This window comes from Mauremys reevesii, linkage group 12 (genome assembly GCF_016161935.1).
Source record: "Mauremys reevesii isolate NIE-2019 linkage group 12, ASM1616193v1, whole genome shotgun sequence".
NCBI classification, from domain to species: domain Eukaryota; kingdom Metazoa; phylum Chordata; order Testudines; family Geoemydidae; genus Mauremys; species Mauremys reevesii.
This window is the reverse complement of record NC_052634.1, coordinates 12,652,486-12,672,390: the sequence shown is the minus strand read 5'-3', so window position 1 is coordinate 12,672,390 and position 19,905 is coordinate 12,652,486. Positions and strand designations below refer to the sequence as shown.

The window sequence follows — 19,905 nt, the reverse complement described above, 5'->3', positions numbered from 1 at the left end:
GTGGCTGGGAGCTCAGGACCCTGGAGTTCCCAGCCACCATGGGGGATGGGGCAACCCTGCAGCTCCCAGGTGCTGCAGGCTCAAGTCACGGAGGTCTCTGGAAGTCACTGAATCCACTACTTCTGTGACAAAATCGTAGCCCTCCCCATATAACATCTACGTCAGTGGTTCGCAACCTGCGGTCCATGGGCTGCATGCAGCCCAATCAGCACACAGCTACGGCTCATGTGACATCCTCAGGGCCATACAGGTAGTATATATATTGTGTGGATGCAGCCCACATAACACATATAGAACTGCATATATGACCCACAATGGCAAATATTGCTTTAGGTGCACGCTGCACTCAATGGCGGCATCCAGAGGGAACAGCGCTGATTTTGTTTATTTCCCCTTTGGAAATTTGTTCCTATAATCTTGCTTTGAGGAGAGACTGGGCTCAGATTGCTCCTAAACTATTTCAGGTGTCTAGCAATCTCTGTGTCCTGAAAGAGGCTGGGTTTGTCGCCTCTCCTTCCCCACAAAAGACATGGCATGAAGTTCAAGAATGAACTCCCCAGAAACTCTACCTGTCTCTAGCACAAGGGATCGACTTGGGCCTGATAGGTTTGCATTTCTCCTGGAGGGCCCAGCCTGGGGTATCAGCAGGGAACACTACGCCTGTTATGGAGGTGGCAGCAGCTTTGGTAGAGTCCATGCTGTGTCCACTGTCCTTTATCCATGGCCTCAAAGAACGTGAGGGGGAGGAGGCGGCTGAACTCCGCAGTTGGAGGTATGGCTGCTGCTGCAGGCTGTATGGTGCACTGCCCTTTAGGTAATGTTCCACTCACAAAGCCGAAGGAGAAGGACTTACTTGTCCCTGGAGCCAGTTTTTCCAACCTTGCTTAGCTATTTTCCTGCCTGGGGGAAGGGGTCTGAGGTGACCCCACCTGGATTGTGCTGGAGAAAGACTGCGTTCTGCCCACAGAGTCAGACGAGCTCACCAAGGAGATACTTGAAGAGGGGAGAAAGCAGGAGACATGCACCTTTCCTTTTGCCACTGGCTTTTTTTGGCCTAGCTCACTCCCTGAAGCCTGCAGGAGCACCAGCTGATGCTGATGCAAATGCCTCAGAAGGCAAAGCAGAGCTGAGGGGGACAAGCTCCCTGAAAGGCAAACGCCACCCTGAGATAACTGGTAATCAAACAATATTTTATTGAGTTAAAATAGTAAGAAATCTGAAATAGGGTTTGGAATTGCAGAAAACTCTGCGGCAAGGCGGGCTTTGGTGAGCCATCTGCTTGTCCCTGGGGAGGCAGATAAAACTGGAGGGCATTTCAGGCAGCAGGGCATTTTCTAGCTCCCAATGACTGACAGGTCAATCTCTTCCCCATGCTGCAAGCTGGCTGAAGTACCCATCCTCATGGATCTGTGGACCTTAGCACCAGGAAGAAATGTAAAAACAAAATCACCTTTTCCCTCCCTTCCTTGCATTCTGTACACTCACTTATTTAAATATTTGGAAGCTGTGAGCAATTCCTTGTACATCAGGTATAATGGGGAAAATCTAAACTAAAAACAAACATTTTTGGACGCTTTGTAAACATACATAAAAAAGCTTCATTTTAAGTAAGAAATATTTTGTAATTTTTAAAAATTAAATAAAAGCACAGAAAACATTCCAATCAGCCCAGATCAAGAAACAAGAATTGTTAATTATAATTAATGTGTTATAACCTCCAGATATCACATTCTATAAGCAACTGATCTGTTTTTGACATTCTGCAAATGGACTGGAATGCACATTCAGCTACGCAAAACTAAATCCTGACAAATATGAATACTAAAACATTGTGTTTGTCCCAAGAATGCCCCCCACTTGTAGAGATGGACAAGCCATTTGAACAAATAGATTCTCATTAGACTTTCCAAACATTATATATTTCAGTACTAGTAATTTGCCTCAACTTAATTTAACAGTAGCTAATAAACTAGACTAAACATTTAACCAGTCTACTACATATCCATATTATGGAAATTTACAATCTAATAAGGTTCAACAGAAGAAAGAATACTACAGAAATCAGTTCAATGAGAATAGTTCAAATACATAAAACATTCATGTGTCTACTTCAAGTCATGTATCATATGACCTGCTTTTGAAACAAGGAGGCTATTTAATCGTATTAAGCAATTAACACTGAATGAAGATACTTTACCAGAAAAAAATATTTTATAATCAATATGATTTTTGCATGGAGAGCATATTTAGATTAGAATACAAAGACTAGCCCAACAGAAGAGCAGCGCACACATAATCAACGAAGTGTTTCAAGATGCAAATCTACTATGTCTGTCTAAAACTTGATTCTGAGTTTCAAGAATCAATAAAGGAATTTCCAGCTGAGGTTTAAACTAATGATCCATATGGAAAAAACCCACTGAGCAAAGTTTTTGTATCCATATCTGCTAGCCAAGTGTGTTTAAAGCTTTGTTCAGTAACAGAAGCTCTACTGAGTGATAGCAGTAGAACACACAGTTCTTATGCTTATTTCAGATAGGAAAAAATCCTGTTGCTCCCAGGAACCTGGAGTAAGTTCAAACTATATTTGGAGTATAGTGTTTCTCGAGTGAGCCTAGGGCATAATAATGCTATCTGTAGGAGGAAGCATTTAGATTGATTTTTTTTTAAACAGAAGGTGACTAAGAGTTACAGGCTTTATTATACTCAGAACACATGAGGAATCAGCATCCAACTCCCTTCTAAAGCATCTATTTTAATTCATTGTGCAGCATTTAGAATAATGACCTGCCCAGGAGGCCAGTTTACTGTCCTCCAGACAAAACCAGAGCCCCTTATATTATACATGTACATGCACTGAAAGAGAAAGAGAGGGAGAGTGTAAGAGCACAAGTGTGTGTTTTTTTTTAAACTACAATTTGTTTATTCCTCAGAGAGAAGAGCAGGAGAGCAGCTAAAGATTTTTCTGTTGATTGTGTACTACTGAGCTGAGCAGATTTGAATGTTGATAATGGTAATAAAGTCTGTTCTAGACTGAGAATAAAGTTTTGGGGTAGATAAAAAGGTCTTCCCACTACATTAGAGTTAAGAGTGAGCTTCCTGGGACTAGCCAATTTACAGGGTAGGGCCTGTAACCTGCATTTGAACTTATAAAATAAACCATTTGGTTTAGAAAATCCAAAGTCCCAGAGTGCAGAATTGTGTTCTTAATAAATGCACACAGCTAGCAGCTTTTTCAGTACTGTGTAAACAGTACACAAATCCTGCTGGATTTTACTGATGGTTCTACAAATCTGTGTTTGGGAATTTTTCAAGCATGGGCTTAAAATGGGGCATAAATTCCTATTTCTCCTTTACATGTAAATTTCATAATTTTCTATTCAGTTTTTGATTAATTTATTTTTGCATTATTTTTTTTAACAGGAGGTGTCCGAATTTGATCCATGGCTGAAATCTGTCTGTGGCAGTTTTTGTTGTTGTTGACTAGTATCTTTTTAAAAACTGGGATAGAGATGAACTTGGGAGCAGATCTGGTGGAACAGGTAGTTTTTAAAAGGATATTTAGGGTTATTTTAACTATTAGTCATAGCTATAAGAACTATGTTATTATTATAACTAAGTTTACACACCAAAGTGTGTAAAATCTTCTCAATCATACACTAAATCTTTTGCCAGCAGCTACATTCTTTTTTCACGTGTAACCCTACAATGGAGAAAGTTTTACTTATCAGCTGCCAACAGCGATTTTATGTGCTAGAAAAGTGCAGCTGCTGGCTGATGACGTCTTCTCTATCAGACTCTGCAACTGTGTCAGAGCTTCTGGAACAGCCCTCAAAGGGTCCATAACTCTTGCCCAAGACCAACTCCCTTGATCAAAACATTTAAACACTAGGAAATTAATATACTAAAAGCTTTGCTGGGAAACAGTGTGGCTCCATACATACCACACGTGACAAAAACTAGAAAAGCTAGGAAATAAAAAAAGTTATGCTACCCAACAGCACATACCCCATGCTCCACCCACAAGCACATACCTTCCTTTCAACACAACTACCATACACTTCAGTCCATGCTCCCATAACCTTAACTCTATATAACTAGATATGCCAGCCTTCCATCACCCACTTTAACAAGCTACCCACTCCCAGCACAGCAAACTACTATGTTAAACATTTACAATGAATAGTGATGAAACAGGGTATTCTGGTAAAGGTATATTAAGATCCAATTGAGGGGACAGAGTTACTATTGTGGTATGTGTGATGTACAGTAGTCGTCATAGCTGTCTCTCTCTCTTTGGGTGGAAGAGGAGAAGATATGGACTATTATGTGGATTAATTTTTCATTTCCTTGTTTTTCTGTCAGATATACACTGTATGCAACAACCTTAACTGTTTCACAATGAAGTCTGTATATAAATACAGAATAGTGTGAATACACAGCACAGGAATAAGCTCATCACTTTCCTATTCAGTTTAAGTTGGAAACTTCGCAAAAGAAAGCAGTGCAACTGCTAAGCAAACATGGACTTTCATCACCTCTGCTCTCCTAAAGTATTTGATCCTTCGGGCACTGATCGTACTTTATTCAACACAAAGTATATGTATGAGCAGCTAACCTTTCTCCAAGCAGGGCTGGGGCAAGTTAATTATAGCATACCACTCACTCACTACGGAACAGTTTGCACGCTATGTTGGTACATACCGATCATCATCATCTGCGTGAGCATTAGTGCCAGAGGTACTTTGGAGAGTGGGTAATCCCTCAGTAACCCCTTCATCTATTGAACCTGGGGAAGAAAAAAGGAACATCAATTTGCAGTGTAATGCAAGTAAAAGTGCTCAAAAGGTGGGTAAACTACATGTAAACGCTCTCTACCAAGAGTCTCCTGCAGACACTCTTTACTGGTTGGAAGCACACTAATACTGCCAGAGCTCCTTCAAAACCAGCAGCATTCAGACCTCAGGATTCTTCCCTACTTTATCAAGAATTCAGCAGAGGGAAGAGCAATGTTAATATATGGTCAAATATTCAGTGGGCCTACAAAATGAGAGGATAAATTAAAAGATGAATACAATTGTGTTAAAATACAGTAATGGTCGTCAATCAATGTTTTTTTCTCCTACACTAACACTTCTAAGCAAGAAAATGCTAATTTCAGGTAAAACAACTATGCTCCGAGATTTTTCAAAATGTTAAGGGATATTAAGCAATTTAATCCTGCTGCTGTCTTGGATCTTTATTTCCCATACCTTATGCATCCTCCATACATAAGGATATTTAATAAAAGAATGCCAATTCCAGGTTCTTGGTGCCCTTGGCAGATTAAAATGCAGTCCAAAGGAGACTAAACTGTAGTATACCCACCACCTATTACTGCAAGGGAGATGCCAGTCTGCCTAATGGTTCATTAGCACACACAACGTTTTGGGAAATTTAGCTGAACTGAGCTTTGGAAACAGATCTAGTATAATATCAGCACTAAATCAAACCTTGATATCCTTACTTAGTTTGTGTAAATAATATAAGGAGATATACTTATCTCATAGACCTGGAAGGGACCCCAAAGGGTCATTGAGTCCAGCCCCCTGCCTTCACTAGCAGGACTAAGTACTGATTTTGCCCCAGATCCCTAAATGGCCCCATCAAGGACTGAGCTCACAATGCTGGGTTTAGAAGGCCAATGCTCAAACCACTGAGCTATCCCTCCTCCTCAAATCATTGTTCAGATAAGTCTCCTTTGATTCAATGAGAGTTTTGCTTGACAGAGGACCGAGTAAATTGAGTAACAGCATCAAGATCAGGGTGGATAAATATCAGTGATTAAAAAAAAAGGATTTTATTTAAATCTGATTTTTTTGATAAAATGCTTTTTGAGGAAAAAACTATCTAAAGATACATTATAGCTCAAAGGTATCTCATCGTGGAATAGGGATTAGAAATTCTAATTCTATAGTATGAGACAATATATTACTGTAATGTTTAAGAAAAGTTTTGTAAATGAGTTCCAATAGTTCATGGATTAGAGACCCAATCTTATGGGGTTCCAGGGGCTTCTGTACAGATTATTTAGGTTAATCTTTCTATCTACCCCATCTGACTCAGTGCTCAGTCTAGAAGATACCATCAAAGATGCTTAGTTTTGCAGTTCTCAAACTGTGGATTTGTGTCTCCAGAGATAACATGCTTGTTAACAGCAAAAATGGTGGTTGTTTTTTTAAAGTTTGTTTTTTGAAAAAATATTTAACTATTTTAATTAAAAACAAACAAACCTGATTTAAAAAAAGTGAATGCTTAAATAAAAAAATTAATATGATTGTTTTGTTAAAATATTATGTGTTTGCTGTTGAAGAAAAAAGTCCAGAATACATAACATTGTTGTTTTAGTTAAATAAAACAATTTAAATGTCTGTCTGGTGATGTTCTCCTAATATAGCATGGAAAGAAAATCCTCCAAATATTAATGATTAACTTGTTGAATTGGAGATAGTCCACCTCCCAGTGACTTCATAAATATCTGCTTCAATTACCTTTGGTAAATGAAATAACCAATAATTCATTTTCTGATATAACTGTAAAACCAATCTGAAAAGTTTTCAAAATAAACCACTTTAAAAATGCATAGTGTGAACCTTCTAAAAATGAAACCTACATCTATCTCTGAGTTGTGAAGAATATGTATTAAGGTTATAACAACCATCAAGAATGCACTTTTATGTAGAAATCCATGATTAAACAGAGTCTTCCTGACTAGTGATTTAAATCAATTTGATTTAAATCAAATCCACTCTGATCACGATTGGACTGCATTTCACCCTAACAGAAAGGGGATAAGGAAGTTGATCAGGTCTTAGTGTCAATTTAGTTCCAAGAAATATAAAGCAGTACAGAAAACATCCTCTCTGCTAGAAAAACAGCCTCCTGTTCAGTAATGTGGTACAACCAGTGTGCTCCACACTGTTGCTTCTGCAGGTTGAGAGCACTGCACACACCAGGGGAGTGACTTGCATTCCTCCATCATCCCTAACCCTGCCAGCTCCATGTGTGCCATCCTCCCATCCCCTTCTACTTCAGAGACTCTGCACTTTCCCACGCCAGGAGCTCTGTGTGCTCTCTCCCCTCCCCACCTCAATTCCCTCCTTCTTCACATACAGTCTGTGGGCCCTCAACTGCTCCTGTGCAGCAGATGTGGGGCAGGGGTTTAGAGAGAAGGGGTGGAGCTGAGACGGGCCTAGGGCTGAGCAGGGGTTGAGCACACCTGGGGAAAATTAGAAGCCGGAGCCTGTGTACCCACCCCATTCTAGGATCTCCTTTTTAATTCCCCCATGCCAGGGGCTCTGCATGCCTCCTCCATTTCCCCCTTCCCACCATTCTCATTTATGTTCTGTCTGGGAATTAAGTCATGGGGTATGTCTACACAGCAAAGAAAAACCCATGACTGGCTCGTGTCAGCCAACTTGGGGTCACGGGGCTGTTTCATTGCTGTGTAGACTTCCAAGCGCTGGCTGGCCCCAAAGTTCTGGGACCCTCCCACTCTGCAGGGTCCTAGAGCTCAGGCTCCAGCCTGAGCCCAGAATTCTACACAGCAACGAAACAGCCCCGCAGCCTAAGCCCCGTGGACCTGAGTCGGCTATCAGGGGACATGTAATCAATTGTGTGAAGTCATTAAAAGGAACATAGTGGTGGCAGGAGACTATACTGATATATCAGTGAGAAATAAACTGCAACATACCAAAAAAGACAATGAAACTAAGGGTCAGGAGAAGGAAAACAAATCATACCCACTGAAGAGAGTTTTACCCACTGTATTTATCATATTCAAGTAGCCTGAAAGACAACTAACTATGCTGCTTCCTTTTGATCAGGATCCAGTGTGATCTGTACAGAAAATGTAGACATACCACTAGGGTGTCAGCTTCTTAAGATGACGTGAGACCATGGGCAGAACTGATATGAGGATACTGTTATGCAGGAAGGTGTTAATGGCTGCAATGAACCAGCTCTGATCTATAGACAATTACAGATCTGGTTGACACTGATGTGAGTGCTCACCAGATGCTTGGTGGTAGTGGGGGGAGATGCACGGCTCTACCTGTCCCTCATTTTCCTTTTTCAGGTTTTCCAATTTCAGCAAAAATAAATCAGGTTCTGAAGTTCCGGAATTGTTCGATGTGGCATTCCAAAGTTATTGTTACAAACACAAAACGAAATGTCATCGGGTTGCTTCATTCAGTGCTAGTGTCCAGTGCAATCCTGTGCAAACCTCTTAAGCATAAATGACCTGCTGAAACTTTTGGTTATGGACATCTTAAATCCTGTATTCCCATTTAGCTTGATCCTACAGCTTTGGATATCTTAAGTGAGTGCCATATATCTAGCCAGCTCATGGTGCAATCACATACGGCCTGTTACATAACCTGTGTTTTTAAAGTATCTCAAGTTACAGGTTTCTTAAAATCCATACAAGAACCAACTTGATTTCATTAAGTTTTCTACAGCTTGTAGCTAAAGCAACAGGGTTTACATCCATCCTCCAACAAGAGGTCAACTAGCTGTTAGATTTGTATCTATGGCTATGTCTACACTACCACTTACATCAGTATAACTTGTCATTCAGGGATGTGAAAAAAAACACCCCTGAGCGACATAAGTTAAACCGACATAAGCGCCACTGCGGACAGCGCTATGTTGGTGGGAGAGCCTCTCCTGCCAACATAGCTACTGTCGCTCGTCGGGGGTGGATTAATATATTGATAGGAGAGCTCTCTCTCGTCAGCATAGAGTGGCTACACAGGAGATCTCTAGTGTAGACACAGCCTTAGATAAGCCACACAGTATATGGCCTGGGACCTGACTACCTAAGACACTGCCTCTTTTCCTCAGCCATACTAACTAGGTGAAGACTGATCAATATTCCAGATATATAAGTGAGCTGCTGAAGAGTCCCTTGGATTTTGAATTCACCCTCTCTCCTCCTTCCCATCATGCAAAACAGCCTGAATTTGTTGAACTTTAGGGCACTCTGTAATGCCTGCATATGGGGACAGGCATTTGGGGTTTTCATTGAGGACGGTATTGGGATTTAGTGGGAGTGAGGAAAGTCGATGGCTAAATTCCAACAGACTTCAATACAACACTAGAAAAACGATACTATTGGGGCTTCAGATGAGATTGTCAGACCGAAGATACAAATGGAAAGAGAAGAGATACAATGCGATATGGACATAGAAAAAGGGGAAAAATGTTTATTCCAAAAGGAAGAGTGCTAGAATAAGAAAATAGAAAAGCCTATTAAGATGTCAGGAGTCACAAAGAAGGCCCATATTTCCCAACTGAAAGAAAAGTTAGGGATCCAAAATATAATGATCCCATATTTTGGGGTTACTGATGGAAGACTCACCTTTGACAAGTTTCTGAAAACAACATTATGAATATCAAATTTAAAACTGTGATTCAGCGTGACTTAAAATAAGCGGAGTATTGTTGGGTACGCAAGATCAGATGTAATACAATGTGCAAAAATAAAAAATTGAATTCTATATTGATTTTATCCTTCACAATATTGCCAACTAATAAAATCTAGTCCAAAAAAAGTTCATTTGCTGCTTGAGTTTTTATTTTGTGTACTTATCTCTCTGATGGGGCCGACGTCAAAGAGTTATGAAAATATCTTCTCAAACGTAACTAGTGTTGCTACCAGAATGACATAGTATATTTATAAAGGCTCTCCTGCTTGTACTTCTCCAGTATTAGAAAGTGCTCTTACGTACTGTTTAAGTGATACTACATATAGCAAACTGCAAATAAGCAATTCTTGCAATTGCCCAAATAGCAAATGAGAGCTCTTTACAATATAAGAAAAACAGGCAGGGGAGCTTTTATAAATGCATTATAAAGCACTGAGATAAATACATGTAATTTTAAAAGGGTAATGTGTGTGTCCAGGAAAGAGAACATTGTGTTTTAACATACCTCCTTGCCCCCAACAGTTACTGCTGTATTGGATTATCCCTAATGTTGTGATAGTGTGCAAAGCAATACCTCTTTAGAAAACAAAGGATGCTTATAATGTGGCCTGTGCTGCAACTGTGCTTTATCATACCTTTGGTACAGTGCAAACCTTCTAAAATAGGGGTAGGCAACCTATGGCACGTATGCCGAAGGTGGCATGCGAGCTGATTTTCAGTGGCACTCACACTGCCTGGGTCACCGGTCCGGGGGGCTCTGCATTTTAATTTAATTTTAAATGAAGCTTCTTAAACATTTTAAAAAACCTTATTTACTTTACATACAACAATAGTTTAGTTATATATTATAGACTTATAGAAAAATCTTCTAAAAACGTTAAAATGTATTACCGGCATGCGAAACCTTAAATTAGAGTGACTAAATGAAGATTCGGCACACCACTTCTGAAAGGCTGCTGACCCCTGTTCTAAAACAAGGAATTTGCACTTCTTTAGAATACAGCAAAATAGGAATATAATCTATAATCATGGTATAATAGTGCTGTGCAAACAATGCTGAATGTAAATTCAAACACATTGATACCTTAAGGGCCCTTTATGCCAAACAGCAAAGGGAAGACAACACACTGTGTCAAAATATTTAGCCAAACAGTTTTGGTAAGGTATCACATAAAAAACTGGTGACATGCTGGTCATATTGTGTGATCTATGTACAGGTTGTATATAAAGAATTATGTATATGTGCTGGAAATATGTTCTGGAGGCAAGCCTGCCTTAGACAAAAGAAAGTGGATTTACCTCTCTGAAGCAAGATGACTCTGGGGAACCTGTATTCACTCTATTACCTGCAAGGCATGGGAAGGACTGGCAGCGTCTCAGGAGTTTGCTGGTGAGCAATTGTGCAATTGAAATAGTCTGATTACAGTGGCCAGATATGGCCTCCTTGAAAGGGTCAGAGAGATCAGCTACCTACTACTCCCTCATGAAGACATAGTGCTATACCCACCAGACAAAACTCTGAGGTAGAGTTAGCGTACAAGGCTATATTTAGAATTTTATCAATTGAAACAGCATTTGGCATGATATTATTTGAATGAAGTCAACCAAACAGTTCTCAAATAAACCAGATTTTACTGAAATAATCTTTCAATAAATAGACTTTGTAAATACAAAGGCAAATAGATAATCTGTGCAAAATTCTGGCAACCAAACTAGAAATATTGCCAACTGTGTTCAGACTTACTGAAAGTCATTTGTAAGAGTCTTTTCTATGCAAAGAGAAAACCAGATTATTATAGTGATGTTCTGTACATTAGTGGTTCTCAACCTTTCCAGACTACTGTACTCCTTTAAGGAATCTGATTTATCTTGCATACCACAAGTTTCACCTCACTTAAAAACTACTTACTTACAAAATCAGACATAAAAAAAATTACAAAAATGTCACTGCACACGATTACTGAAAAATTGCTTACTTTCATTTTGTCTGTATGAAATTTTAGTTTGTACTGACTTCGCTATTGCTTTTTGTGTAGCCTGTTGTAAAACTAGGCAAATATCTAGATGAGATGATGTACTCCCTGGAAGGCCTCTGCATACTCCCAGGGGTACACATACCCCCAGCTGAGAACCACTGCTCTAAATATTAGCTATTGATAGATAACAGCTCACAGAGGAACCCAAAAATGGCTACAAATTGTCATTTGGGAAAAATGTTAGTCTCTGCATTTGGCAGAATAAGGGGCTGCAATTTGTGATTAAATCCCTTTGAAATAGAAAGAATCTATATATTATGACTGCACTATTTTGTTTTTGTCTGGGATATTAATTTGACAGCTTTCCACCATTTATTCTGCAAAATATGTTCTTAACTCTTATTATAAAAAGGTCTCTACTATCATTGTACCTACACTGATAAAAGGCTTGATTTTGGAGATACCTTTAACTCCCTTTACAGTTATGGAAAGCACCAATCTTTCCAAAACGGTACTCTGTGAATGGACTGTAGTCAAACCAACTGGCACTATTAAGAAAATAATTAATAAACTGTTAAAATCACTGCATTGCATTTCATACATTAGAATAACAAAATACAGTTTCACCAATCTTCTGTGACCTAATTAAAAATTCAAGCAGACCTTCTTAAATAAAATCACAAGTACATGTACGTATACATATATAAAATAGTAGAAGTGGCTGTACCTATAGAGGAAGACTGTGGGCTGATCAGGAGATCTTCCTGAACTTGCTCACTTCCTGGGACTGTCTGCTGATCACTCAGGGAACTCTGGGATGCACTGACAGGCTGCGATACTTCCTCATGAACCTCCTCATCACTTAACCTTTCCACTTTGACACGCACATCTTCTTCAATCACAAGAGGTGAACTGGCCTTTGTGCTCTCACATGTCACGTAATCAGTAATTCTTCGGGCTGCCTCAGATGGACCAGGGAGTTCTAAAGTCCTAGAATTCTCTACCTGTTTCACCTTCTCAGATTGAAGCCTTCGATCAATTCCAAAAGGAAAAGTCCAAGGAAAAGCTAAGGAAGAGTCTACTGGCTGATTTCTGGACTCTGCGTAGGAAGCTGAAGGATTGAGCACTTGTGGGGAGTTCATCTGTGTGTTACACTTAAGTGGACTTTCAGGAGACATGACTATGTAGCTTTTACGCTTTCTTCGGGACTCTCGACAAACAGGAATGGCTCTTTCTACCACACTGCATTCGGAGGAAACTGGAGAAAGGCTGCCGTCTCGAGAGGTAAAGTTGCAGTTTGCACTGTTTTCTTGTCCTGCATCTAGCACCTTGTCTTGCTGGCTGTTGGGTGTATTCCATAAAATACTCGACTTCATGAATTCTGAGCATGTACTAGCAACACTGAACATTTGCATGTAGCTGGCTGCAGCCAACACATCAATAATATTTTCTGTGTTGATAGACAGTGTGGCTGTGTAAGCATACTCCAGAAGGGGTATGAAGCCAGTCACTGTCACATGATGCAAGTCTAATACACTCTTGCCGTCATCTTCTGCTTGGCCAACTAGTTTGGAGCGGAAGAAGTCGCTGCAGGCTGCCAAGACCACTTTGTGTGCCCTGAAGATTTTGTCCTGTACGCGAATGGTGATGTCGCAGAAATGTCCATCGTTGCGAAGCATGTTAAGTTTTCCAAGCATCTCCTGGCTGTGAGCAGGGGAATTATGAGTAAATGTTTTTACACCCATTTTTTCACTTTTGCTGATGCTCTTTCACCATGCAAGTGGTCACAAGTGTCCTAAAAGACAGACAAAAAACATTATCTTTTGTCATTTTTATAAAGATATTCTATACTACGAATTTCTACACTGAGAATTAAAGATTAGAGACTTTGTATTTGCAGAGATGAACATGAAAGAGAATCGTCCTTTACACTGAAGTCCAGTACATTAGACCTTTTAGAATCCAGACTCTCCCATGGGCCAGAAAACATTATATTAGGTTTACTCTACGACAATGCACTGAGTTATTAATATTTTGTAATAATGCAAAAGAAATGTGAAAGTCAGATTATCTGAATTCAGCCAATAATATCACTTTTCAGATCTCTGCTGTTACCTGCTCAAAGAAATTACCCTGATCACAGTTTGGTAACGGGGACACATCACCTTTTGAGATGGGAAATATGGTCTTTTAAACTAGCATGTATGTGTCTTAAATGGTCCTGTATTTTTGTTTTCTGGAATCAGTCATGTATTGCTTAGTTATTAGTCTTCAGGGGCTTTGTGAAATGGTTCTGTAAACTGAAGACCCTGACATTCGTTTGGGCTGGGATGCAAATGTGTAGAATCAAACAAACTTCCCAGTGAAGGTTCTAAATAACAAAAGCCTTATAGAGTCCACTGTATGAATTTTCAGAAGACAGAGTTCAAGCTAGTAAACACAGAACAGTTTTTAACAATAGCTAAGCCGTGCTGCTGGTAGGGCAGGCAGTGATTGCCTAAAGCTGTTTTCAATAAATGATTTTGGACTAGGATGAGAGGTTGTTGAAAATTCCTCCAAAAACAAAATGCATTGTAAACCTCAAAGTACAGTTCTGCCTTACCAAATCATATCTACAACGCTGGATTTTACAAGATAAAGCAAACACAAGGGACGTAACATCTTCCTTTGCATATCTATTGCTGAAACAATATAAACACAGAACACTTCCAATTATTTTCTTAGCCCTAGTCTACACTACGGGGGGGATCAATCTAAGTTACTCAACTTCAGCTACATGAATAACGTAGCTGAAGTCAATGTACTTAGATCGACTTACCGTGATGTCTTCACATGGTGAGTTGATTGCTACGGCTCCCCCGCCGACTCTGCATGTGCCTCTCGCGGAGCTGGAGTACAGGAGTCGACAGGAGAGTGCTCAGGGGTTGATTTATCGCATCTATACTAGACGCGATAAATTGATCCCCACCAGATCGATCACTGCCCGCCGATCCGGTGGGTAGTGAAGACATACCCTTAGGGACAAATCCTCTCTTTGATGCTAATCTAAGTAAAAAGACTTGACACAATTTCCTGGAGGTGTGGAAGGTACAGAATCCTCTCCTCCAGGCTACAGAGGAAACATTCTCAAGCCACTATTGACTCTTTGAAACCTACATGCCTCTGATTTTACAGAGGAATATGATGGTCCAACCCCTCACTCTAGACATGTGGAGAGAGTCCTTGCACAGTGAGGCTCTATGTGCATCTTCTGTTTCCATCTTTTGCAAGGGAACCATACCAATTCTGCTGCATGCACAGACCTCTGCGATGGCAGAGGGCGGCAGAATTTGTCTGCAAATGAGGAGACCTAGTTTCTGAGGCAGCTTTAATTATGTATTTAATTGTTAAAGGGGAAACAAGCTATCATTTCAGTTACTTAAGGCCCTAAGCATGCATTCCTGACATGAACACAACTCCCAATTAAAGTAGGGACCCCATTTTCTTCTGTGTTTATATGCTTTACACAATTCAGAAGAGGCTGGATGCATAAATAAGGTGCTTCTCCATGTTTAAATATCAATGACTGAATTATACCTGGTTGGTTGACAGGGGATAAGTCTCTTCTCCCTTCTAACCATCACCACCTGCCTCTCACACTCACAAATCTGCAAGCTATTCTGTACAAGTGGACCTCATGTCCAGGAGAAGATTTATAACTTCATGATGCAGGGAACTGCCTTTGTGGAATAGGTTACAGATCTGAAGCCTTAAAATATACGTAAATAGTGTCTGTCAGAGGCACCTAATGAATCTCTCTCATTACTCACTCACTCCACTATTAAATATCAGCCATATTTCACTCTTCTTATTGCAAACTACTTCAGACAGAGAAAAGCATTACTCCTTCTGGAGCACAGAATCAACTGACTAACATTACAGATGCAGTCACATGGCTAATCTAGTTCAATAACCATAAGTTATGAGAGGAACATTAACAATTTATGAAGTCTGAGTCAAATTATGAAGACAACTTCGATTTAAAATGAAATTTCACGCCACTGTTAAGGGAGAAATTAAGCATAAACAAAACACTTGCTAAGTGAAAGACACCATATCCCAGTCTCATAGCTATAGGCGTCTGGAGAAAGATAGTGCCAGAGGCTTTGTTGATGTTTATAGCTTTACTGAAGAACAGGAGAGGCAAACTAGTTTATCTGGGGAAAAGGACCCAAAAATGGAGAGCTGGGGAGTGGCTGGAATAAGGGAGAACTAATCCTGATGCTACTTTGCAGCCAGGAGGCTGAAGAGTAGTAGAGATCCTCCCCAACAGCAACCAGGAGTGAAGTTGGGGTGTATGCGTGGCAGGATGGAACTGGAAAAGTTTAACAACCTCCAGCCACAGGTCAATATAAGAGACCAATTCTGAGTAGAGAGAAGGGACAGCACCCTGACAAAAACAGGTATGCTTCCCCTTCCCAGGAACTGGTGGCATGGGTGGACTTCTCATGCCTCATCTCTCAGAATTAAACTCCTCTCTTCCACACACATGCAACATGCTACACCACAGTGTTTTCAAATTCAAGGAATAAACCACTTATGTTAACTGTTAAATTTAAAATGATGCTATTTTCAAAAGCTTTTCAAAGAAGTTTAATAGGTTGGTGCAACAATTTATTTCAAACTTTCCCTGACATTTTCTTTACTCTTATGATTTGAGTGAGCCAGTCACTACTCTGTTGAAGTGTGACAAGAGTGCCTCACAATGCCAGAACAAGGAGAATTTTCTGAATTGCCAATTGATGGGTAGTCTGATGATAAATGTTAGGGCACTGGGTTTTCAAACAAGTTAAGTTTAATGGATTTTACATCGAGTTAGAACTGTAGTGTAGACCTGATATTAAATCATTTAAGGTGGCTTGTCTCATTTTTACTGGTTCAAGATCACTGAAGAAATCAAGTAGTTACTTCCAAAGGAGAAAGAACAAAATTTAAAATCTCTGAATCAACAAATCACATTTACCAGTTCATATCCTCTAAAGTACTTATTTTTCAACATCTGAGTTGTTTGTAAAACTTGTATGTCTGGAAACTACAAACATATTTGAAAGTATAAACTGTACAATGTATACTATGAAAAAACAATAGGTCCGACTTCAGCATTCTCTATCTTATATTGCCTGTCATCTCTCATTACCAACACTTTTGTTTCTCACTTGCCTCCTGCTTTTTAATTTTTCTTTATAGCTTAAGAGTATCATCGTTGTGACATGAGATTTATACTGTGAAATTGGTTTTCTTTTTAAGGTGAGACCACGAGCCAACTTTACCAGTTGTGCCTCCTTACAGCAAAAGTGGATTTAGCCCTATAACTTCAAAAATACACAAAAAATATTCAAGATGTCAGCTTTATCTGACAAAGGCCTCCCATTTACACTGGGCCAAGAACACTATTCACTGAATATGGTTTAAAACACTGTTCAAAGCCAGCTCAGTAGCCCAGTTTGAGCCTCAGTGTGGACAAACTTTTTTTTTTTTTAAATAACAAAGGGCAGACCAACACTGCAAGATCTCCTTGCATGCAATTACTTCAATATGAAATATTCACTCTCCTGTAATAGATTCTATGGAATGCAAACCTGTCACCTTTAGAGGTAATGGGTGAATACATCAGGGCACTGAGCCATCAAGATACAAATTCAATGTTTTAACAGTCCCATCTCTGTGAGTACTGCATACTTAAAAGCACAAGTGTCCAGTAGAATTACAGTGAAGTTACTGCTATAAATGCCAGTTACATTAGAACTTGAAACACGTGTTGAGCTGTAGTATTTGCATGCATATTGAAGAACTTACATCAAACAGACAACATGCAACAAACAGTGGCTGAACTCAAGTTAAAGACATCAAATTACTAGTTTGGGGATAATGGTCATCACCACAGCTTTCATAATTAGTCTGACCAGCCTACGCCAGTGGCTCCACAGATGCTATATTTCTTTTATGACAGAGCTTAGAACTGTTATAAACAAGGATATTAGGACTAAAAATTGATCTACTTTGAGAGTTGTCATTAAAAGAGTCCTTACTTTGTGAAGACCACTGAAAATGTGTTTCTGCAATAAACTACCATCTCTTGGCTTAAATACTGATCTTTGCTGAAAGTTTTACATAGAGAGACCATTTATAGAAGTTAGTTTACAAGAGTCAACAGGGTTCAGCACCAAAAATGTGAAAATGTTCTTTTGGGGAGTGGAGGTAGACAATGTAACTTGCAAAGCATTACCTTTAAACTGTACTTGAAGTAATGTCTACACCATTGTTATCTTAACTGTAAGACACTCAATACTTGGTTTGACTCTATTGAACATGTCAGTGTGGCTACACACAGGTCTGCTGCTACACACTGTATCCACACTAGCACTACACTTCATTGTTTTAGCTGCAATGCTTTCTGGAGATGAATCTTTAGAGTTCCCAATACCACAGCAAACTGTGGTGCCTCGTGGATGGCACACAGGCCTTGGAGAGACTTTTGCAAGTGCCCCGGGAAGCTGCACGCAGAGGGGTTAGTTTCTCAACTCCTACAACCTGTCCTGGAAAATCCCAAGATTCCTTGGGTGCAGGGGGGGCTCTCATAATTCCTCCATGGTCCCAAAGCTTTTTATATAATTTCCTAGCACACCTAATGTGGGCCCCAGTTGCAAGCTGCTTCCACAGCAGCCAACTCCTCATTGACATGGATCCTTACAGGGAAGAGAACTGTCAAAGGAAGAACTCCTTTTCCTGGATTTCAAAGTCACATGCCAGCTGTTGAGGCAGTGGCAGGTAGTCTAGCATTACTAGTTGAGAGCCTGATGAGAGGAATACCCAGCAAGAAGAGAGAGTCAGATGAGTTCCACAAGTAACTGCATTGTTTCCTCACGGATGAAGGAAACACTCAAGCAGCAGTTATGGGTCAGGCCCACAAACACAGTGATTACCCTAGATCAGTGGTTCTCAAACTCATTTGATCGGGCTCCCCTCCTTTGTGTCTGTAGCTATTTATGCCTCCGCAATCCCCGCCCAGTACATAGATCACCACCAAACTCTGAAGTCAGAGTAGAGCGCAGCGGCTGTTGGCCGGGTACCCAGCTCTGAAGGCAGTGCCGCGCCTGCAGCAGCACAGAGGGGAGGCAATGTGAGAAGTAGTATTTGTCAATAACACTTTTCACAGCAGACTTAACATCCCATTGCCACCCTCACTTCTGCACAGCTGCTGCCACCCCAGGGCTGACAGCTGGAGCCCCACCGCCTCCAGGTGTGGGACTTGGGGGGGAGGGACGGGAAGAAGAGCTCGGGCTACCTCCTGCTAAAGGATTCAGGGGAGGCGGAGAGGAAAGCCCGAGCCCAGTCTGTCTCCGAATGAGGGATTTGGAGGGTGGGGAGAAGGAAAGCCTGAGCCCTGGCGGTGAGGCTCTGGCTGTCTCCTTGGGTGGGGAAAATATTATTTGAGATAGAATTATTTGAAGTGCAAGGAACAAATGAGTGGTTTTAAACACAGCTTTATTGGAAGTAGAGAGGGTAGACCAGCTGCCAACTTATGACAACAGACTAAATTTGAAACTGAAAAGAGAGTACACAGTGCATCCGACATTACAAAACAAGGCCAAGAAAGCAATTCTTGCAATAAGACTAACTTTAGCTCCCAAATGTGAAAAAAAAAAATGTATGGACTATTGTAACATATCCCCAACTAACTAGTCAGGTTTGCATATGTAACCTTAAATGCACTGTCCCAACAAGAAAGCTTGGGGCTACTCTTCTCTGCAATACCTTGGAGGTAGTGGAAGTGCATCACTTCAGGGTGCTGTTTCTCATTCCCTCTTCTCTGCACTGGCATGCACAGGCTATGGTTGAGATATGCCCCTGCTGTTTAAAGTACCACAGCACTCTATTCTGGAGTGCATCGTTACATGGAGGTGAGGGAGCAGGTGCAAGCAGTGCACATGAGGCAGAGGGAGCAGGATGGCTTGAGGGTTTGTGTGTAAGCACCTCAAAATCCCTGAAATTTGTGTCTTTGGAATTCACTGTCCTTCCTTCAGATCTGTGAGGACGAACATATTCAGCCATGGTTCGGCAGTCGAACTGCTTGTCACCCTCTCTCTGCAACCTGAAGTCTCCTTTTTCCAAGCTCCAGCTGAGAAGGAGACTAGCAGAGGTATGACAACGCCTGAAATTCATTCAAGCAGTCTGCACTCTTTTAATTGTTCTCCTGGCATGACGACTGTGAAGCATGTCCAGTTAGGACATGGAGTCTTCGTGATTCAAGCCTGGGATGAGCAGCAATAAGAGGGCCTGTAGGAAAAGCCAAAAGTCTATATCAGTATCCACAGCAACATAGCACCAAATCCTTTCTGGAAAGGGAAAAACAGACACTTATCTCCACTTTTACATTCCAATACATAATTTCACCAAGAGACATGGGCAGCACCACCGTAAGC

The 19,905-nt window shown here is 40.6% G+C and overlaps 1 protein-coding gene across 4 annotated transcripts in view; it reads right to left on the bottom strand.

The window, feature by feature from the left end:
• Nucleotides 1–19,905, bottom strand: part of ZBTB44 (zinc finger and BTB domain containing 44) — a 64,586-nt gene that overhangs the window by 25,764 nt on the left and 18,917 nt on the right. For all 4 annotated transcript variants that reach the window (XM_039496384.1, XM_039496387.1, XM_039496386.1 and 1 more), the window contains exons 2-3: nt 12,171–13,238; nt 4,705–4,789 (exon numbers count right to left, since the gene is read on the bottom strand). In XM_039496384.1, the coding sequence (XP_039352318.1) occupies nt 4,705–4,789; nt 12,171–13,188 (1,103 nt within the window). In that variant the 5' untranslated portion in view covers nt 13,189–13,238. The remainder of the gene's footprint in view (nt 1–4,704; nt 4,790–12,170; nt 13,239–19,905) is intronic.